This window comes from Ochlerotatus camptorhynchus, unplaced genomic scaffold, assembly GCF_037179485.1.
Source record: "Ochlerotatus camptorhynchus isolate MF236.1 unplaced genomic scaffold, CSIRO-AGI_Acam_v1.1 ptg000477l, whole genome shotgun sequence".
NCBI classification, from domain to species: Eukaryota; Metazoa; Arthropoda; class Insecta; order Diptera; family Culicidae; genus Ochlerotatus; species Ochlerotatus camptorhynchus.
The window spans coordinates 204,718-228,377 of NW_027040963.1; the positions used below are offsets into that span (position 1 = coordinate 204,718).

The 23,660-nt window shown below is 41.8% G+C and overlaps 1 protein-coding gene across 1 annotated transcript in view; it reads left to right on the plus strand.

The window, feature by feature from the left end:
• LOC135712398 (tachykinin-like peptides receptor 99D) overlaps nt 1-10,167 on the plus strand; it is a 102,784-nt gene extending 92,617 nt beyond the window's left edge. Inside the window, exons 7-9 of the mRNA XM_065235387.1 lie at nt 7,323-7,462; nt 7,535-7,597; nt 9,204-10,167. Coding sequence (XP_065091459.1) covers nt 7,323-7,462; nt 7,535-7,597; nt 9,204-9,547 — 547 coding nt within the window. The 3' untranslated portion in view covers nt 9,548-10,167. The remainder of the gene's footprint in view (nt 1-7,322; nt 7,463-7,534; nt 7,598-9,203) is intronic.
• The last annotated feature ends 13,493 nt before the right edge of the window (nt 10,168-23,660 follow it).

Sequence of the window (23,660 nt, forward strand, 5' to 3'; positions counted from 1 at the left end):
TACTGAGCTTGAATCGGCAGAAGACAAAAGGGCCAGACAAATTCTCGAATCAACAACTCGACGTGTACCAGGTGGATTCGAAACTGGCCTGCTTTGGAGATGTGATGAGGTCCACTTCCCCAACAGCTATCCTATGGCTGTAAGCAGACTGAAGAGTTTGGAGCGGAAGACTCAAAAGGTTCCAGAACTGGCTAAGCGAGTCCACGATCAGGTGGACGCCTATTTGGAAAAGGGCTACGCGCGTATTGCAACGGAGGATGATCTGTGTTCCGATGATCAAGATCCAATATGGTTCTTGCCGCTGGGAGTGATAATTAATCCTAAGAAACCACAGAAGCTGCGGTTGATATGGGATGCTGCCGCTCAAGTCGTTTAACTCAATGATGCTGAAGGGTCCCGATTTGCTGACGCCACTAACGAGTGTGCAGTATCGATTCCGGCAGAGACGCGTCGCGGTCACGGGGGATATACGAGAAATGTATCACCAGTTCAAGATCGCGTTGAGAGCAGGCTTCCAGTGCGCGCGCTACCGTATGCGAGACGCAATACGAATAGTCTCATAATCATAGCAGTCTCATGCGCAAGAGATTTGTAGCACTCTGTTTCTCTCTCTTCAGTTTTGTCGCATCTCACATTCTCATAATGTCTGTGTGTCGCACTGTTTTGTAAGCACAGCACATTTCCGGATGTATGCGTTTCATGAGAACGAGTATCATGCGACGTCGCGTGAGCCGAAGCTCATGCGCTTTTCGCAATGAGACGTCGCTAAGCGACGTTTCAATGCGACATCGAAATAACAAACTCAACTGGAAGACCAACTCGTGTTCTTGATGTGGGGAAAGTGTTGTTTTGTTTTGGAAACGATCGAAAGCGACCTAGCTACTACACTCTTATCGAACATGGAGAAGAGGTGTCGGATAGCTATGACCAACAAAGTTTTTCTAGCGGGAATTTTCGTTGACTAAAGGATTAACTTGAAAAATAGCCCATTCATAACGAACGAAGGAAGAGATGTGGCTTTGGTAAGCGAAATGTACAATCAAGTTGTGGTTTATTTGCTCGTTAATATGCTTTTTTTAATTTCACCGAGGGTCCACGGTACTAACACTAGGACTATTTAGAAATCTGTCGTCGCAAATTGATTATTTCAATTCAGCATCATGGTGGCTGATATGAACTATCCTGTGAGCGCTAACACATCTGAAGAATTCAGTTGCTGCCGTAATAAGTTTTTTTGATTGACAGGTATTCAATACAATTCCTGAAGCAAGAAGCTTTTTTTTTTTATATCTTTATTAAGGAGACTTTCAGCCGTTGGCTGGCTCGTCTCCGAGAGCAAGAAGCTTAGCAACAATCCGTAATACAGATATGATACAAATTGTTCCTAAATTTATTACATTAACCTACGTACACTGTGGTGCAAAGTTGATCGGACAAAGGTTGTTTTCATACAAACTAGCCAAGTTTAACATGTTATAAATGTGTTCTGTTATGATCAATTGGGCTGAAATTTTGACGCAAAACTACAAACATGTTGAATTTCACGTGTAAGAAATACCAAATTTTTTGAAGCACCTGCTGGAAGGTGACAATAAAAATAAAATTTGTGCATAGCTGATCGGACAAAGGTCAATGGAAAAGCAAGTTTTGTGTCAATAATTTCAACTCAATTGATCTGACAGAACACATTTACAACATGTTAAACTTGGTTAATTTTTAAGTGCAGACTTGTGTGTATGCAATGAGAAGTCACCACCAACGTTTTTGCAGCAAAGTACACTTCTGCGTTGAAAATAATCCCTTAAAATAGTGTTCACTCAAGCCAGACAAATAAAAATATTAATCTTCAGAGTTCTATCATTACTAGCGTGTTGATATGATCGGTCAAGTCAGACCGAAATGTGAATTTTTTATATGATTTTGAGAAAAACGAATTTAAAGTTGGCTGTTCAATATTGTGTCTTATGTAATGGGAAAAATCATATGACCGTTTTCTCGTGCTACTCTAATTTTTCAAATCTGGCTGAAAAATTGAAATGTAGCTGAGGGAATTCTTGATCTTATGATATCATTAACTCATTATTTGTTTTTATTTTGCTACTTAGTCCCTTCTGACTTAAGGCCGACCATATGATCTTGTATAGTATAGTGCTGTTTTACATTCAAAATCGTCCATTTAAATTTTTCTGGTCTGAGGGATTCTGAGTTTAATTTGGTGCAAATGCGCAATAACTTGTTTATTTTTCCACCAAATGGCCTGAAAGCTTCAGAGGCTTCCAAAAAATGTATTTTAGAAGATTTCCGCATAAGGACTTGTTGAAGGACACATAGTTCCACAGATATTCCGGTATTATTTGGGTGCTAACATGCTAACGGTATCCCAACTACCGTAAGGTTGCCATCCACCGCTCACGTAGCCTTCCTTTACCTTCCTTTAGCATCCTTTCGACAAGCCATTGCGTCTTCCTAGGATCATGAGTGGTGATCTTACGGTGATTCCAGTATATCTCTGGAACCATGTGTTGAGTCTGCTTGAATCTATACTAGAAGATATTTCTGGAACCATCTAAAAACTTCACCCCATTTCAAAAGACACATACGAAAAGGGCACACAAGTCTTCTGTGAACAAACCCTTGCAGTCCCTTATCTCGTCACCCGACAACATCACTTATGATGGGACCGCGAGAGTCAAAGCATGCGAAACAGCGCACGGCGATGGAGCCCTGATAGAGCGCATTGAGATGTTTCAATGAAACAGTCGCATGTGATTGAATACATGCGTCGCATTGAGAGAGCAATGCGATGAGACAAACAAAAATTGAAACGCTCGAATTTGTTGAGAGCGTGTAGCTTGTCGCGCGCATCGTTCTGGTCTCTCTTTTGTACAATAATGTAGCACACCATGGATTTGAGAGTCATGCGACGCTCCGTCTCACAGCTTGCTGTCGCATTTGTGCACGCGTGAGATTTCCGGAAGCCTGGTTGAGAGACCAGAAGTCGCAGATGTTCCTGCATAGAAAAGACTCATCCGAAGAGCCCGTCATTTACGTGATGAATGTGGGGATTTTTGGAGCGATTTTAAATGCGAAAGAGCATGCACTAGAGTTCCCGAACGCTGCTGACGCTATCATCAATAGCCACTATGTGGACGATTTTCTGGACAGCGGAGATACCGTGGAGGAGGTCATTCGTTTGGCCGAGGAAGTCAGATACGTCCATAGCCAAGGGGGATTTGAAATTCGAAACTTCATGTCAAATTGCCGAGAAGTACTGGAAGGACTTGGAGAAAGAAATGCTGCGAAGGAGAAGATGTGGAATTCAGAGGAGTCTAACGTTGCAGAATCTGTCCTGGGTATCCGCTGGTTACCACAATCAGATGAACTGACCTTCTCCGCTTACATGCCTGGTACAGAGGAGGGTTTGTTAGACGGTTCAGTTCGTCCTACGAAGCGCCAGATCTTGAAGACGGTTATGAGTCTGTACGACCCACTTGGATTTCTCGCCACGTACGTGATTCAAGGGAAAATCATCATTCAAGACTTGTGGCGAACCAACTGTGACTGGGATGACTTGATAGATGACGGGATTTTCGGAGATTGGAAGCGTTGGATAAACTTGTTGCCAAAGCTGAACGATGTCCGTATTCCAAGGTCGTATTTTGGAGACGCTGTTCCAGAAGACTGCCAGCCACTGCAACTTCACACGTTCGTCGACGGAAGCAGCACTGCATACGCCTGCGTAGTGTATATTTTCTTTATCTATGCTGGTCAGCCGCATTGTGCGCTGATAGGAGCGAAAGCCAAGGTCGCTCCAATCAAAACACTATCAATCCCAAGGCTCGAATTGCAAGCTGCCATCCTGGGAACCCGGCTAGCACAGTCGATTTTGGAGAATCATCATCTTCCTATTCATCAACGGTTCTACTGGACCGATTCATCGACGGTCCTTCATTGGATCAACTCCGATTCCCGCAGGTATCGACCGTACGTTGCTTGCAGAATTGGAGAGATTTTGACATCGACCAACCCAAGCGAATGGAAGAAAGTACCAACGATGCAGAATGTAGCGGATAAGGCAACGAAGTGGGGCAACGGGCCGTGCTTTGATCCTGAAGATCCATGGTATCGAGGACCACAGTTCCTATGGGGTCCAGAGGAGTTTTGGCCAGAACAAAATTGGTAAGGAACAGATGCAGCAGAAGAACTTCGCCCGGTAATCGTTAACCGATGGGTGAAAATAGAGCCTGTGATCGATGTGAAACGTTTTTCGAGATGGGAAAAGCTGAAGCGAACGGTAGCGTACGTTCTCAAATTCGGAGGAGTGATGAGCGAAGATACGTCGTTGGAAACACCGATAAATTCAGAACTTCTGTGCAAAGCGGAAGTGAAGCTGTGGAAGATGGTTCAGCTGGAGACGTTTCCTGAGGAGTTAGCTGTGTTGCAGAGTCGACATTCTACAAAGCCTTCGGGGGCGGTGCCGGTATCGAGCCCGTTGTATAAATTGTCAGCTTTCATCGATGAAGAGGGATTGGTGCGAATGGATGGTCGTATCGGTGCCGCCCCCAACCTGCCGATCGAAGCTAAGTATCCCGTTATACTAGCTCCGAACCATCCAGTAATCTTTCTCTTCGTAGATTTCTACCACCGTCGATGTCACCACCGTAACCAGGAGACGGTAGTCAATGAGCTTCGTCAACTGGTCTACATTCCAGGTCTACGAAACCTGGTCCACAAAGTCACCGCTAGATGTCAGATGTGCAAGGTTTACAACGCATCGCTGGGTTCGCCGAAGATGGTTGGAAGCATTTCTTCGTCCGTTCACCTACACCGGGCTGGACTACTTCGGGCCAGTGACAGTCAAAGTTGGTCGCAAACACGCTAAGAGATGGGTTGCCTTGTTCACGTGCCTGACAACTCGAGCGATACATTTAGAGGTGGCACATAGCTTGTCTTCGATGTCCTGCAAGATTTGCATCCGTAGATTCATTGCTAGAAGAGGTGCCCCATCCGAGATATACTCTGATAACGGCACCAACTTCCGCGGTGCCGCGAATGAGCTACAAGACCAAATCCAGCAGTGCGCCGAAACCTTCACCAATACCACGACCAAATGGTATTTTAATCCTCCAGCCGCACCCCACATGGGTGGGGTGTGGGAACGACTTGTGCGATCGGTCAAGGTCGCTATAGAAACAATGGCCTCCGCACCAAGAGTACCCGACGATGAAACCTTCGAGACAATCATCCTAGAGGCCGAGAGTATGATCAACTCAAGAATTTGACATACATCTCGCTGGACAACGCCGGCCAAGAAGCGCTGACACCCAATCATTTTCTTTTGGGTAGCTCAAATGGAGTTAAGCAACTGCCTAAGGAACCTACGAAGGCCACCGATTGTCTACGCAGCAGCTGGAACCTGGCACAACACATTCTGGATAGATTTTGGAAAAGATGGTTGCGCGAATACCTTCCAACGATTGCCAGGAGAACCAAATGGTTCCGAGACACTAAACCAATTGAAGTGGACTTGGTTTTCGTTGCCAACGAGAACAAGAGAAATACCTGGATTCGAGGTCAGATCGTCGAGGTTATTCGTGGAAAAGATGGTGTTACCAGACAGGCCCTGGTTCGTACGGAAGCGGGAGTCATCCGACGTCCGGCAGTGAAGCTCGCCGTCATCGAGGTAGCTGAAGATGGTAAAGTCGAGTCTAGTGGACAGGACCAAACTCAACCTTACGGGCCGGGGAATGTTGGTACTGCTACGAGCCATCCGCAGTCCCCTTGAACTCGTAACGGACGGACGAGCGAAGAATCTGGTAGCCCTACCGCTGCTTGTCATCGCTACAGCCGTCAGCGCAACTGTCATTCGTCGAAGATTACATGAAATCAAAAGGTGACGATATTTTGTGAAACGTGGATCTCAATTGCATTGTATTCGATAAAACTATTATATTTTCTTGCTTAAAACTATTAAAATTTGCTTAAACACTAAACGTAAGTTAAATATAGATATTCCTACTTAAAATCTACTTAAAATAATAAATATTTGCAGCTTAAAGCGAATGAAATCTACGCTAAAAAGGAGTGTTTTTTATTCTAACCTTAGTTGCATCAGCAACACATTCCATGGAACTTTTATATTTGTGGACGCGCAAATGCACGATAAATCGTTCCACATCACCAAAACTAAGCTTACAAAACTAACAATACACTTTTCCCGACATTTTCTACTAACTGACTTGAGCTATACGCGGCGGAGAAAAAACTGATTGAATAATCAGTCCGTCCGCCATATCAGCTTTCTCAATGTTTGTTGGTTTAAATTTACACGATCATGTAAAGTTATAGGTTTTATCGTTGAAAATGCGATGTTTTTCGATAAGTTTTACATCGCGTGGATAATAACCCGAGCAAAGTCCAGCATCAAAATGACAGCAAATTGAAATCAAGTTTTGATATCAACATCAAACTGAAATCATAATTTGATTTCAGTTTACGCAATTGACAAATTTGATGCCAAATTTTGTTTTCATTTGGCTGTACATTTTTGCTCTTCAAAAATAATTGTGCTTGACATACAATATATACAATTGGTTGGTATAGAACGCTCTCGTTTTATAACTGAGGAAGTGCATCTAGAACACTAAGTTAAGAGCTGGCAAAACGCTCGTTCTATAGAAACGTTAACAGCCTAGAAGAAGAAGAATAAGAAGAAGAAGACTAATTAGAATAAGAAGATGATGACGAAGAAGAAGAAGAATTAGAAGAAGAAGAAGAAGATGATGATGATGATGAAGAAGCAGAAGAAGAAGAAGAAGAAGAAGAAGAAGAAGAAGAAGAAGAAGAAGAAGAAGAAGAAGAAGAAGAAGAAGAAGAAGAAGAAGAAGAAGAAGAAGAAGAAGAAGAAGAAGAAGAAGAAGAAGAAGAAGAAGACATTGCCCATTTTACGAAATGACAGGGTCCAGTCGGCAAAGCTCTGCCTCTGATATTGATGTTGCTTCTCACTGTCGTTTGGTAACTGCATCCTGTCAAAGTTCATACATGAAGTGAAAAATCAGCTGATCAGACACGTCGCATAAAATGCTCTACTGGTCACATATCAGCCACGAGGCAGTATCTTTAACGTTCATTTTTGAAGCTCTTTGCTCCAACTGTTCCAGTTTCAGTTTATGGCAATATTACTTGGGGATGGTTTACTGCCTATAAAATATTTTAATTGCGTTACTGCACTACGCGAATGGGATTCCTCATGCATTATGGTTGCGGTCTACTTTATGATAAATACCTCTGATTGCAATCAAGATCTTTCTATTCTTTTCAAGGTTTCGGCGAGGATTCCAGCAGTTTTTTAGATGGTGTCCTTTCATTAGAATAAGTCCAGATGTGCTAACACGACGAGGCGCCGTCAACTCGCGTTACTCCTGCTCGGGCTCTCCGGATCATCATCGTATCGTGCGAAATGGTATTGCTCCTACCCAACGCTAAACAAATTGGAAAAGATTGAAATCTCTTTTGCTCTTGATTGATGTTGCAGATACGGAAAGGTCGTTCCTGTACACCTGCCCGGGTTCGCCCAAGACACAACGAAGATCTCAAGGTAAGTAGCTACAACGTGGTGATGCTGACATTATATGCTGTGAGGTATATGTACGTAATGAACTTGTCAATTGATGGGTATGTCGAACGTGTTTTATTTGTTTTTGTATCATTCATGTTTACAATGTTATGTGCTCTGCACACTACAAAAAAATAATATAAATTTTGGTTCCCTGAGACGGACATATGTAAGCGGCCCTTTTGATATAAGAATCAGTTGAAAGAAAAGAGAAAATCAATCCAATAAAACATTCCCTTCATCGAGTTGCTTATGTTTCGGTTTGAGAACACTTAATTTTACTTGAAATGTTTGTTTACTTTCCATGATTTACGTCCAATATGGATTACGTCTCGTGTAAAAGTAGATATTTCTAAGTGTGTGTACTTAGAGATAAGTAAGAATCAAATATTGTTCCATCTCAACGTGAGTTGTAAGTGCCGCGATCGTAACCAGTAGAATATTGCCTTTTCTTCTACTGTTGTACCTATGTTGATCAGAGAAATTGTACAATTCTCATGAAATGACCATGGATTTCAATTTTATTCCCCTTGAATTTCTTTTTGGAACTGTCTTGAAAATATTTCTAAGAATTATCTTGAAATCATAGATTCAATTCGTATGGAAATCTATTCAGAATTCTTCTTAAATTCCCTTGTAATTGCCCTTGAAACTTCGATCGCAGAATTAGTTTCACTTGGAATTCTTCTAGAAATTCCCATGAAACTCTTTTCTAAATAGCCTTGGTATACTCTTCAGCATTCTTTTGATGCTATCCTCAGAAGTCCGTTTAAATTCTCTTCAGAATTCCCTTTTTACCCGCCCAGAGTGCTATGGCATAATACATTTTAAAAACCGGTATATCTGGAGTGAGACATGAAAACACGATTTTAGTTTTTCAAGAAAACTATGTTTGGGAAAAATGATTTTATGTACTGTTAAGATACTTAACAACCCCATGTAAACTTCTCAAATACCATGAATTTTATTATTGTTAACTATGAACTTCGTTGTAATTTTGTTCTAATAGACACACATTTCCAATATCATAGTTACAGTAACAGTGGAAACCATTGCATTTTTAATTGATTTTGCTTAGGGTACTGGTCTGTGCACTACCCTTACCGAACGTTGGGTGTAATTGTAAAACTATAAGACAGACGCAAAATCTAACTTCCATCCCAAACTTTAAAAATATAACCTGTTTTTACAGTTCCATATTGCAGTGATAGTTCTCACAGACAATTTCAACATCAATGAAAATTGCTCTATTTCTCTCCTGTGAATTTCACTGCAAAGTTTATGCAATCCAACAGGATTTTTTAATTCCATTAAATTTATGCTTCATCACTACCTGGCAAGCGGTCGATCATTTTTCCAGGAAAAAAAAATTCGCCCCGGAGAGTCTGTCGTAAAAGCATTCAAAAACGAAAACTAATTCAAAGGGATGGAAATTCCTGTCATGGACATAAACCATTGTCATGACGACACGTGCATACCATCCGTGAATGACACCTGCACCAGCTCTTCTCTACCATAAAGGCCATTCTAATGCTTATGATTTCCGCTCTTCCTTTTCTTCTTCTTTTCATTTTTTCTGGTGCTGCAGGATCCGTTCACATTCCAATGCACTTGTCTACGTGTCAACATCACCCAGCAACTAGTTCAACTTCCTTTTCGCAAAAACTTCCGTCAAGGAATGAAAGCTTCCCGACCAGATCAAACACGATGACATCAAGCAATGGACATCATATTCAACACCGCTATCACAACCAACATCATCAACAAGATCAGCAGCAGCCACGGTGGAATAGTAAGAGCATCAGTAACAACATCAACAATAGACCCGCTCTTCTATCAAGCAATCTCAATAGCTTTAAAAACAATAGTGCCCTCGGCCCATTCAATAACGATGACATTTCCAACAACGCTGATAACCAATTGCTGTCCTGACTTGACACGTCTTCGTGAAGGAAAACAAACAAGATTATAGGCACATTCTGCATGCTACAGTATCGGACAAATCATTCGCAATTCTCCAGTCACAAAATGGGAAGTGAAGGTTAAGCTAATAAAAGCGTGATATGTTATGGATATGTTTTACAAAGTATATGAAAGGCATTCTTCATTGAGAACTGTGATGCAAAATACACTATGATAGATATAATTCTACTGGAACACAAATTATGCGTTCGTAGGCCTCTTTTGTCATTCTTCTCAACAGGCTGCTGGAGATGCGAATGTTTTGGCTAATGCTGTACTTAATCATTAAGCGGAACAGCGAGATGGCTATCACCGTTATTTGTATAAACTTACCCCCTCATAATTAGGTGAGAATAAGTTTTCCCATCCAAATGAACCAGGCCAGGCAATATGTAGCAAACGCTAAATGGACCAACTATATTAGATGTAAAAATTGTTACCTTAGGTCAAGCTCTTTCATTTCCCCTATCACGATATTGCTGTTGAACTGTTGGAATGTGATGTGAAGAATATCGAACTGGAACAACGTCATTTTATCAGTGTTAGACACCTGCTAAAATATGAAAATGAATTTAAGTTGAAACCATTGTGTAAACTTGATGAACTATCATGCAAATAAAATATATTTATAAACATGATCCTAAGCACGATGTTATTTTGTTTATCTATAGTATAGAAACTCCAAGATGCCTGATTTTTTTGGGTGGATTATATACACAGACCAACCGACGTGACAGCTCATAGAAGATACATTCAAATGCATGCCCTAGAGGCTACACTTAAAATACGTTAAACACTACCGCGAATAGAAGGAAGGATAAGAATGCAGCACCGGCAAGAATGCTGCAACACCGCACGAGAGCGCTACAGACAGGCAAAACGCAGTCCTTCGGAGGACAAAGGCAAAGATCTGGACAGAAATCTTCTTAAAAACGAGTGTGAGGTAATTGAGAGGTGGAAGGAGGCAGTCATAACTTTACCAGTGATACCGCTGAGAACGATGGTGGCTCGGTAGTCCTCAGACTCCAGGAATTCAAAGAGGAGATTTGGCGGTTGAAAAACAATAAAGTCGCTGTCGTTGACCAACTATCAACCGAGTTATTAAAATAAGAAAAAGTCGGATTTTGGAATAGGAGTACATGGAAGGTATCTACAATCTACAAAACGGGCGACAAGTTGGATTGCTGCAACTACCGCTTCGTTAAAATAGAATGATAACCTCGAATCCACCTTGAATATTTTTCATATTTATGTACTATTTGTTTTCGTAACCGGGAGAAAAAAATATTTGTTAGATTTGATAGCTCAAAATTGGTTCAATTTTAGAGTCCGTTCGTCACCCAGCTTCTGAACTTCAGGACGAATTGCAGAACTGATAATATATTATATATAAATGAAATGGATCGTAGCTAATGCGCTGATGAAGCGGAGCGTAGCTGATCGGCTACATGTTCAGTTGTTAGTTGTTGTCTTAAGTAGTCGTGGTTGAAGTAGATTATTTGATCGGAGCTATAAGACAATTTGCAGAGCCTAATACATATTAATCCAGGATTAAGGACATCTTTTTCTATCTTTATTAAGGAGACTTTCAGCTCTGGACTGGTTCGTCTCCTGAAATTAAGGACATCGTGCAAGTCCTGGTTTATCTAGTAGATCATATGACATGAGCTCTAGAATATTATTATTGAATGTCAAAATCATGGGCTAACCACATGTTACTTGTAGAATACCAGATTTGAAGGAATGTTTTATTATCTAACATAGCACGCGTACCTGCACTAGGTACTACTGACTACCTGCATAACAAACTTCCCTAATGGCAAACACCATACATGAAAACACAACACACACTACCTATACACGTTCATAAGGAATGGAAGTCTTTTAGACACTGAAGAAGTTTGCAAGTAGTAAACGAATTACGTTTCTGTTAAAGTTTAAAGTGATAGCGAAAGTGAATTAACGAACGTGAATGTGATACAATAGTAGTAGAATTAAAAGGAACAAACAACGTAAAAGGTATAGGAATGTTTTAATTTTGAGGCCATTTGAAATTCTGTTAAGACATTTTTCACATTTATGCCATGTTTTGAGAAGATTTTTGAAAACATGTTGAAATTAACCATCGTAAGGCATTGGGGTAAATATGACCCGAAGCGCTACTTCAAAGTGTAATATCTTTGTCATTTTTAAACGGATCACGCTGAAATTTTCTGAAACTTGATATTTTATGGAAATCTTCATATTATTTTTATGTTATGTTCAAGGTAGTGATACTTAAGACAGGTAGTGATACTTATTGACCCAGATTTCACCTTCTTGTAGAATTGCGAAACTTCAACCGACACGCAAAGTGTATACCTCATTTGAAAGGTACGACAATTAAAAATTCATTACTGAGTGAAGAAACCGGTTCCGGTTTCATTGGACACACAATCTGCTACAAAGCGAAGAAGGTTTTAGTATAAATGTGAGCGAATGAGTATAAATGGTGTATTCGATAAAAATGGCTCACACATATTTACCGTATGCGTGATAATGTGGTGCAATTGAGCAATGTCAAAATTAAAAAAAATTCTCAAAAGTTTCGTTTTCGAGTTTTTTTCATTTATTCAAAGGGGGATGTTGGAAATTTGCCAACTTTTCGGGAAATTCCGCAATAATAATCCCGGGAATAAAACGACCGGTACTGGGGTTGATTTACTGTCCGGAAGATTATTATTATCCTAAAAAGAATATGCTTCATTTTAACAGTTATCTAGCAGTTAAACCAAGAACTAAATCATTTGCTTCTGTGTGTTATGCTGTTTTTTTTAAAACATATTTTCATGCATAAACTTACGTTTAGTCCCGTACTATGTGTTTCGTTTGCCTGATGACCAATTCCACGCTAAATCGGTCAGTCACCAAACTTGACTATCTTCGATCTGGATGATACATGGCACATATTTTCAGTATGATAGACCAAGTATTTTCCGCAGGAGAGGAAACCCTTTTGACTCAAGGGTAATTTTTGAAAAGGGCCTATGTGTTTTTGCACACATACTTTAAAAAAAATGTAGTTCGAAAACAGTTGGTTGTAGAAAAAAATTTACTAAGAAGGAGCTGTAGGAAACTAATAAGGCTTTATAAAAAAAATTTACACGCAATTTTTTTTTCGTTTTTTTACAAAATTTTTTTTTAAATAAACCTCAAAATTCAAATAACAAAAAAAAAATATTTTTGATTTTTTTTTTATATTTTTTAATAAAAACTTGAATAGAAAGCAGAAGTTTTGAAAACAACTCCAGGATGGACAAACTTTTAAAAAAAAAGTTTTTCTAAGAGCAACTTTTAAGGCATTTTTGAAACTTTCATTATTTACGGAAAAATGCTCAGTTTGATGTCAGTATATAATTTAAAAATCATTTCAAACGGTAATGCTCTTATCGATAAACTTCCTATATGTAACCGTTTTCGAGATATTTCAAATTTACTTTCATCATAATTATTTTTTTGTAGAAAATATGCCCTTTTCATAAGTTATACGTGATTGTCCATCAAATATGATAAGTTTTGCAAAATATGCATGTACTTACCGTCAACTTACCCTTGCACCAATAGACTATTGGAAAATTGGTTTTAAACTTATAAGATAAATAAGATAAATAAATGAAATACCCATGCGTTTCTATTTGCATCTTACATTTATTACTTTCGATCGTCTTTAATAATAATAATTTGTACATAAACCTTTTCGTTGGATATATTTTTATTTGATGAACTTTTGATTGGCATGTTTTTATATGTTATGAATGGTGCGTTCTTCGTCATTCGAAAATAGTTTCGCTGATATTTTATTTTCGGAAATCGGAACAATACAGTGATATTTTCTTGTACCTGGGATCGTTTTGGCCTTTTCAAAAATGCTTTTCCATTCTGCAGCCCCCAGTTCGTATTCCTTTTGTGACACAAAACAAAATGACATTTTTGTTAAATAATCATTACTCTTCTGGTTAGCCCATGCATATAACTCTGCTGCACTTGTGATTGGATGTTCGTGTTCTACAGCCACACTTGCGTTCCTTGCCATTCGTTTTAATGTGCCACCAATCGCGTCACATGGTCCCTTGCCATGCGAAGTTGCAAAAAAGTGCCATTCAACATCAATATTGTACTTCGTTTTAAATTTACAAAGACTTGCAAAATTTTTGCAATTTTTATATCGGGATGCAGCTCTATCAGACATAAACATCGCTTTTTTTACTTGTATTTTTGTATGCAAAAAGGTCAGTAATTTTGAAATAAATACTTGCACCGCAATTGTATCGTGTTTTAAAACTTCAGAGATTACGATCATACTTAAATTTTTAATTATACCTGATTCTGAATAATAAATGCAAAAAGGATGAATAGTAGCTTGTTGATTATTCCAGTAACTACTTTGGGCAGCATCTTGAAGAACAAATGAATAATTTTCGGAAAAATCACATATTATGACAACTTCTCCATTTTTAAGAGTATTTTTTGTATTTCTCAAGAAACTAGACTGCTGAGTTTTAATATAATCATTGGATACCAGTTTATCCAACTTTTCGCAAAAATAAGGAACAAATCCATCTACTGGTTTTGCAAGTTTCTCTAAACTACATCGATCAGTTGAAACCCATTGTTCAAAACATATTTCAGACATACCCTGTTCCTCGAATTTTTCTGAAAAACTTCTTTCAAAATCTGAGAGACCTGGACAACGTTCGCATTCGCGGAGATAACAATGTTTAGTTCTGGATGATGAGCTGCATAATATTTCTTCAAAATAATAGTTGAAATCTTTTTCGAATGAATATTTTCTAAGACAATGAAGCATTAAATTAATATTTTCATGGATGGTACAAACACAAATATTGTGAGAACCTGAACTACCAAGTAATTTGCAATGCTTTGGTTGTAGTGCTGCAAATGAACTAAATCCAATGCTATTTTTACTAACTTCTTGAAATGTAATAAAAGCTTCTCGCAATGTACAAACTAAAAGTCGCTTTTGAATATGAATCTTCTTACCTTCCTTCTTCACTGAAACGTAATCGTTTAGTCCTGGCGTGGCTCTGCTTATCTGGTCGCTTTCGAAGAACTGCAATACCTCGTTTTTAATTTCGGAATCCGTGTCCTAACCTTTTGTTGGGGGTGGCCAATACTCCTTTCCCGTTTGCCAAGCATCGAGCTTGCAATACAATGTATTTATTTGTTTCAAACTCGTCCATTACCGTTTGCGTTGACCAAGATTTCGGCAAAATCGTCAAAATCCTTATTTGATCGTCTCTCGATGAACCTGGATCAGCAAATCTCTCCTTCAGTTGTCCGATCATCTCATTGTGTTCCGCAGCTTTCAATTTTAGTTGCTCCAGGTCATCTTCTTCCGCTTGAAAACCGAAGATGCGTTTCTTAATGCCATTGGTCATGTCCATATACTTTCTCCGGGGATAGTTAACATTCTGGAATTTTTTTGTCGATATTGGCGATACGTTGATACCAGCTATGCCCTTGTTGAATAGCTCAATATTATGCGTCCTGGAAAATTGTTGCTCTCCACTATCCTGAGATGATGCTGTTGTTATTGACGTAGTTGATGGTATTTCTTCGAGGCCATGTCGAGATGTAGATGGCTGCGGCTCCACGATGTCCATGACTGACGGTTGCACTTCTAGTTCCAGATTTTCAGCACATGGTTCGATTCTATTTAAATTCAAGCGACACGTATCACAGATTGATAGAGATGTATCCAAATTAAAAACTTATGTTTTTCAATCAAATTTTCGGATAATTTACGAAGCTTTGACGAACACCGTTTATTAGGAAACAGCTTGCAACACTCGACCTTCTTGAATTCCATATTCAAATTATACTTGTTCACTCAAAAAGATTTTTTTAGTGATGTCTGTTTTCAAAAGGATGGTCATGCTTATATACAAACGTAGGTACCATTGGGATATTCAGGTATAAATATTGTTTTGGTATTGAAGCTACTCTAACAGAGAAGCTCTTTTGGAATGCCATGGAAGACATTATAATGTACCTAAAATAATAAGATGGATAGGTACATCAATATTACCAACTTAAATAGGATGAAACTACGCTTGATAATGAAAATAAGTGCAACTTAACTTGTGTTGGTTTCTATATTTAAAATAATAGTGTTTTCATTTCCCCTGTAAATTCTAAACGGGTTGTCTGATCGTTCAATCGTCAAAAGACAAATTGAAGGTAAATATATGTGTATCTTGCTAAACTTATCAATGCTGATGGAGAATCACGATTAACTTATGGAAATGGCTTATTTTCTACAAAAAAATGATTTTGATGAAAGTAAATTTGAAATATCTCGAAAACGGTTATATTTAGGAAGTTTATCGATATGAGCACTATCGTTTGAAATGATTTTTATAATCATATGCTAACATCAAACTGAACATTTTTCCGTAAATAATGAAATTTTCAAAAATGCCTCAAAAGTTGCTCTTAGAAAAACTTTTTTATTAAAAGTTTGTCCATCCTAGAGTTGTTTTCAAAACTTCGGCTTTCTATTCAAATTTTTATACAAAATATATAAAAAAAAAATCAAAAATACGTTTTATTTTGTTATTTGAATTATGAGGTTTATTTTTAATATTTTTTGTAAAAAAATGAAAAAAAAATCCGCGTATATTTTTTTTATAAAGCCTTATTAGTTTCCTACAACTCCTTCTTAGTAAATTTTTTTCTGCAACCAACTGTATTCGACCTACATTTTTTTTAAAAGTATGTGTGCAAAAACACATAGGCCCTTTTCAAAAAATATCCTTGAGTCAAAAGGGTCTCCTCTCCTGCGGAAAATACTTGGTCTATCATACTGAAAATATGGGCAAAGTATCATCCAAATCGAAGATGGTCGAGCACGATTTCAGGTTTTTTCAGCTCATTCTGGATGGAATCCCTCTGATGGTATGTCTATACCTCTTTTTTGCCGTACTAATTCACCGTACTATAATAAATTTAGTTGTAAATAGTTGCATAAGTTCAGCGGTATTCAATTACCTTAAAAAATGTAGTTTTAAGAATATTAGTTTTAGGTTGGAAATATACAATTCATTTATCATATGCTCTCCTGTCCAAAAACATATTAGATTAAGTAAGTTTCACTTGATTTTATCATTAAGCCAATTACCTGATAATTTTAGAAATAAGCACTAAGTAATTTAGATATTTAGGATAATGTTTCAGTAGTAAATTTAGTAATTACTTTCTGCAATCTGTGTTCTTTCACTTGCCTTCTACTTTTTTGTCTAGATTATTTGTTTACTCATTCTCCTATCAATCCTGTTATCAGTTCAATTCCTCTCCCACTCTCCCATGTTTGTGCTGAATCATCTCTTCTGCCAAATCATTCCTCTATTCTACTCACCAATACCTGAGTACCAAACCTGTCATCGCTGCGACTATCTGTCACGCCTATTGCGCATCGCGATGTCATGCGCAATAGTCGAAACTGAGCTGCTGTCTGATCACAGTAGCGGCGCGCTGGCGTTGACATGCCAACACTCCCCCCAGGTACGTTGACCACCTGGTCAGCTTACTCCGCTTCGCGTCGCACGTCTAGAACAGCTAGTTTGGCAACCGGACGCTCGTAGATCCCGGTCGATGTCCTCACCGTTGCTGATCTGGGTTGGCCGTCTCGTCCAGGTTGAGTGCAGATTATTTTGCCTTTCGGCCAGCAGTTCCGTGGCATCTTCGGGTCCGCTATCACCACAACGTCGTTGACCTCAATCGGTTTCGTTTGTACGAACCACTTGGTACGCCGGGTTATCTCGGGCAAGTAGTCGCTTACCCAACGCTTCCAAAACCGGTTAGTTTGGGCTTGGGACAATCGCCAACTTTGTCGTGTAACTGCTCCGCTGTCATCAATGGTGCTGAGCGGCTTGACTCCATTGGAAGAGCCCAGAAGGAAGTGGTTGGGCGTCAAGGCTGGAGCTGAATCGTCATCGAAAGGAACGTGCGTCAGTGGGCGGGAATTCACCGTGTTCTCGATTTCAGTCAGCAGGTTCCGTAAGACCTCGTCCGACAGCTTCCGTGCTGGTAGGATCGCCATTAGGTTCTTTTTGACGGAACCGATCAAGCGCTCCCAGCTACCGCCCATGTGTGGAGAAGAGGGAGGCAGTTACTCCCAGGTTGTTCCAGCATCCACGAACTCCCTCATCAGTTCATTTTGGTTGACTGATTCTTCAGCTTCCGTCATCTCCCGCTTTGCACCAATGAAATTGGTACCTCGATCGCTGTAGATCGCCCGTGGTTTTCCTCGGCGGGAAATGAAGTTTCGCATCGCCATGATGCAAGAATCGGTGTTGAGGGAGTGAACGACCTCGATGTGAATTGCGCGAATTGTGAGGCAGGTAGCGAGCATTCCCCAGCGTTTCTCGACTCGTCGGCCTATGACGACCTCGTACGGACCGAAGTAATCAACGCCAACGTGGGTGAATGGGCGTTCGAAAGCTGCATGTCGTGCAGCAGGCAGGTCAGCCATGATTGCTGGGCGCGGGATCACTCGGTCATTCTTACAGCGTTGGCAGTCACTTCGCACTTTTGTGTAGGTCATGCGTAGCTTCGGTATGCTGTATTTTTGTCGTATCTCATTCATCACGGTCTCGTGATTCTGATGGTGGTATTTTTGGTGGTATTGTGCAATGATTAACTTGGTGGTGTGGTGGTCACGGGGGAGTATTTTGGGGTGTTTAGCATCTTCGGTTGCGTAGAAACAAGCGGCGATGCGGCCGCGCATCCTCAGGATTCCGTTCTGATCCAGCCATGGCGTCTTCTGGTGTAGCGGACTTGATTTGGGGATCGGGGTTGATAGTTGATCCGAGCACTGTAGCGACTTCTGAAGGACTGCTATTTCTTCCGGATAGGCTTCCTGTTGTGCTACGCGAATGAGATAGGATTCGGCAGTGAGTATTTCGTGGTTGGTGAGAGGTCCGCTTACGATCGGTTGCTGGAGGCGCTTCAGTTTGCAGTTGGCAGGAAAACGATGAGCTAGAGCAACCACTTTCACAATCCGATTCCAGTCTGAGAAATCGCTTGAACAGACTATCGGTTCCGGGGCGATGAAGTGAGTTAATACGCTACGGCGAAGTTCGAGAACGGCTTCATTCGAGCTAGTATATGAGTCTGGCCAATCAGTTTCCGGGTGCTGCAGGAACTCGGGCCCGGTGAACCATCTCGTCTATGAAGCCAAACTAGGAAGTCCTTTCCATTTCGTCCCATCATCTGCTACGTTTAAATCTGTAGGAACGTATCTCCATTCGTTCATCTCCGTGGTGTCCAGGATTTCGCTAACTCGGAACGCGACAAACTGGGAGTATCTTCGGTGGTCAGATTTGATCCAGCAAAGTACGTCTTGGGAATCCGACCAGTAGTGGTGACGAGAGATTCGGAATGACAGTGCATCTGATACGGATTGTGCTAGCCTGGTCCCAACCAATGCTGCTTGAAGTTCTAGTCTAGGTGTTGAGAGAAACTTCAACGGAGCGACTCTGGTCTTAGCTGCTACTAATCTGCATTCTACGACATCATCTTGAGCGAAGCGCAGGTAACAGGCCGCAGCAATTCCGTTATCTCCAGCGTCAACAAACGTATGTAGCTGGATGTCTTTACAATTGGGAGAGGTTCGTGCACGGTAGCATCGAGGAATGCTGACTCGTTCAACCTGCGGGAGCACTTGCAGCCATGTTTGCCACTTGTCGAACAGCGCATCGTCGATTGCATCATCCCAGTCTATACCGGAACGCCAGACGTCTTGAAGTAGCACCTTAAGGTACATGAGGAAATGTGCGTTCAGTCCGAGCGGATCAAACATAGACATAAGAACGCGTAACATTTCTCTCTTGGTAGGATGTCGTTGACCTTTCAATAGCGCTTCTCCATAGCGAGTCCATCCGACCTTGTAGGTAAAGGTATCCGAATCAGTACACCACCACATTCCGAGCACTTTCTCGGTGGCCAGCTCCCGCGACAGATCGAGATTCTTCTCATCTGTATGTTCTTCTTGCAGATCCCGCACAACGCGTTTCGAGTTGCTTATCCAGTTGCGCATCTCGAATCCAGCTTTCGAGTGCACCTTTTTCACCTGTTGCGCAAGTTGAAACGCCTCATCTTCCGTCTCAACGCTTACCAGCATATCGTCGACGTAATGCCGCTTCTGGATGATTTCAACTGCTGCTGGGTATGCTGCTTTGAATCGTTCCGCGTTTATATTCTTGACGAACTGAGCGCTGCTAGGGGAACAACAGGCTCCGAAGGTCATCACCTGCAAGATGTAGACCACGATGTTACCTTCCTCGTCATACCAGAAGAATCGCTGGCAATGCTGGTCTTCCGAGCGCATGAGGACTTGTAAAAACATCTCACGCACATCTCCAGTGAGCGCAATTTTGCCTTCCCGGAACTGGATGAGGATAGCGAGCAGTGCGCAAAGCTGATCAGGACCTTTTAATAGAGCCGAATTTAACGATACTCCATACGCAGAGGCAGCAGCGTCCCATACAATTCGGATTTTTCCCGGTTTATTGATGTTGACAACCGGAAAAGTCGGCAAATACCAGACCCGATGGAATGGTTGCTTCAGCTCCTCATTGGTGAGTCTTCTAGCGTATCCTTTCATGACGAAATCGGCGATTTTCAAATTGAGCGCTTCAGCGAGCTTTGGATCTTTGTCCATCCGTTTCTTGAGACACTGGAGCCGGCGCAGAGCCATAGGGCGACTATCCGGCAGTCGAATATTGTCATATCGCCATAGCAAGCCGGTTTCGTAGCGGTCACCCTTGATAACGGTGCGAGATTCAAGCAGGGTTTGGGCTCGTTCATCTTCTGCGGACATGAGTGCTATCTTCGGTTGCGCAATTCCCAAGCTGTCGATTGTGAAGTATTCTTTGATCGCCTTGTGTAGATCCTCATCCATTTGTGATTCGCATGGGCACATATGGAACACTGAGTGCACTAGGTTTGGAACATCGTCTTGGTTTCCTCCTCCACAAATTGTCCAACCTAGTCGGGTCTTCACAGCGATCGGCTGCTCACGTGTTCCCTCTCGGCTCTTTAGGACCAAGCTTAGGTGTTGATCCTTCATACCGATCAGAATTCTCGGGCGAACATTTTCATACGAGGTGATCGGCAAATCCTTGAGATGAGGATACAGTTTGCCGAGTTCCTCTACATTGAGCGTTTGTGATGGAAGCAGAAGCTCATCTACTGTGCGCACGCCGTTCAAGGTATACATCTTGGTGGGGCAATGTGTTGCTACGACGTCCAGACTTACGGCCTTTGAGTTGATTTCTCGTCGTTGCGCTCCACATGTCCAGTGCAAACACAGTGGTTTTTTCTCCCCATCAAGCTGCAACTCCTTGGCTAAATCTTTATCTAGAAGTGTGAGCGCTGATCCGTCATCCAGAAAGGCGAACGTCTTGATCGAACCGTATTTTCCTTGAAGTACTACCGGCAGGTAGCGGAATAGAACCTGACTGGATGTAACCTGATGAGTATGGCATCCGTGTCCCGACGTACTTGTTCCTGGTTGAGCAGGATCACTGCGCTGTGTTGTAGGTTTGTTCGTGGAATTGGGTGCTGTATCCTTGAACGGTGACTTGTTCTTCTGATCGTTGTGTAGCAACTCGTGGTGTTTTAGCTCGCACCAGTTCTTCCCACACAGCTTGGCTTGACATCCTCCATTGTGTCGACGCAAACATCTCCGACAGAGGCCGAGGTCTCGCACTGTAGCCCAGCGTGAGTCACGAGAGAACTCTATGAAGCTCTTGCATTTGGCGATCCACTTGCAGGTTCCCTTGCATACTGGGCAGCTATCGTGAACTACTTTCAATCTGGATGACGATTCAGGTTCTTCTGAGTGTGCGTTGACAAAGGAATTCCCTTTCTTATTTCCACGAACATCGCTTCGAACTGGTTTGGGGTCGAAGCTGGTATTGGGAACAATCACTGCGCTGGCGGCTTCCGCTAAAGAATAGAGCCAGGTGCTGAACCACGGAAGGTTGACCGTTGGAAGCGATTGCCTATATTGAGCCCAATTCAACTTGATAGAAGGCGGCAGCTTGTTGACGAGTTGATGAAGAAATGTTACGTTGTAAAGATGCTCCTCCAGACCACACGCGTCTACTGTCGCACAGAAGTTTTCTACGTTGACTGCAAAGTCCACAAGCGTTTCCAATTTATCCTCCTTCAGCGCTGGGAGCGAGTTGATCTTGGTAATCATCGAGTTGACAATAACTTCAGGCTGCCCGAACAGCATCTTTAGCGTCGACATAACTCCGTTAACATTGGCAGGATGCATCAGCCGACATCTCACCGCTTCGTACGCTCGACCTTTCAAGCTTCGCTGCAACCTAGCTATATTTTCCTCGTCGGTAAACCCACACATCGCTGTCGTGCTGTCGAAGGTAGAGCGGAAAAGCGGCCATTCCTCAGGATTTCCAGAGAACACCGGCAGATCCTTCGATATAGCTTGCCGAGCTGCTAATTGCTTTCGAGTAAGCATACATGGATCCAATGCATCCTCGTCACGATCGTGAAGACGGCTCGATCGCCTTGGAGGAAAACTTTGATAGTTCTGTGGTGTATCCTGTATTGGGCTGGCACCCGTGAATCCGGATTAGGAACAAATCTTGAATACGAAGGAATCGGATCTGGTTGTGAATATCGTGGAACGGGTTCTGGCCGTAGATTTATTGGCGTCGGGGCTGGAACTGATCGTGATGGTTCTGGATGTCGACGATAACGAGTCGGTTCTGAATGCAAACGCTCTGAGTTCGGCGCCAAACCTGAAGACCTATGATGCGATATTCTTTGTGAAATAGCAGGCATCGGAACTGACGGTGGGCGATTCTGAACCGGAGCAGGCCTTGACGATCCCTCTGGTGAGATCCAACGTGGAGATCTAAGATTCGAAGCCGGCCTTGGACGATCTGGAACCAGAAATGATTTTGCTGGATTCTGAACAGGCCGTTGGTTTTTCGGAGTCGGGTCTGGATGCTTTACGGAAAGCGATTTCAAAGACTCCGTCCATGGGAATGGTTCCGGAGGACCAGGCTCTGAACTTCCAGAAAGCGTACCGTGACTGCTGCTTTGGTTGCTTCCGAGTTGGGAAACCGTTGGATATCTCAATTGCTTCCTGCTTGAATGATTATCAGGATCAAACTGACTCTCCGAATCCGGATCCTGCTCTGGATCTAAAAGCTCTTCCTGTTGATTGCTGGAAGATGCCACCCAGTCCTTCATTCGATTTAAAACTACGCTGCTGACTGAGCTAGTTTCACGTATAGCCTCCTCCATCAGCTGATATTTTTGCTCCAAATAGGCCCTCTCCTTTCTCGCTTCTTCCGCTGCAATCGCTCGTTGAAGTTCTGCTTCACGCAGCTCAATTATCCTCAAGTCCTCGAGCTTCTGGAGCTTTAGCTTCGCAAGGGCTTGCGAGGAGCGACTCGATGCTATAGAGGTTGTTTTCGACGGTTTGATCGATGGGTTTATCTTCTTACTCCTCGTATCCCACTGTAGAGTTGTGATGGACGGAACTGGATCGACAGCGACTTCTGCTTGACTCGAGTTGGTAGCATCGACGGGATCGGACGACTGCTTTTTATAACCACCACCTTCATGAGGACGAACTGCTTCAGAAGTTGAACTTGTTGCCTGGACACCTTTCGCTGTTTCGCATTTGGTACATCTCCAGGTATAATTCTCAACCTCCTGGGTGACTCCGACACTTCCGAAGTGATGCCATTTCAGGCAATCGTCGCATCTCACCATCTCGTCCGTATCTTCTCCTCGGCACACCTGACATGTATGACCGGGATGGGACTCCTCCGGATCTTCCATGACCACCGTTTGCACACCACCATTTGCACTACTTTTTACCACATCACTTGACTTGCCCGATCGTTTTGATCGCAAAGACCGATTCGACATAACCGCGGTTTGTTCGTAAATAAACGATAATAATAATATGTTAGAGAATTGCCAACTTTTCGGGAAATTCCGCAATAATAATAACGACCGGTACTGGGGTTGATTT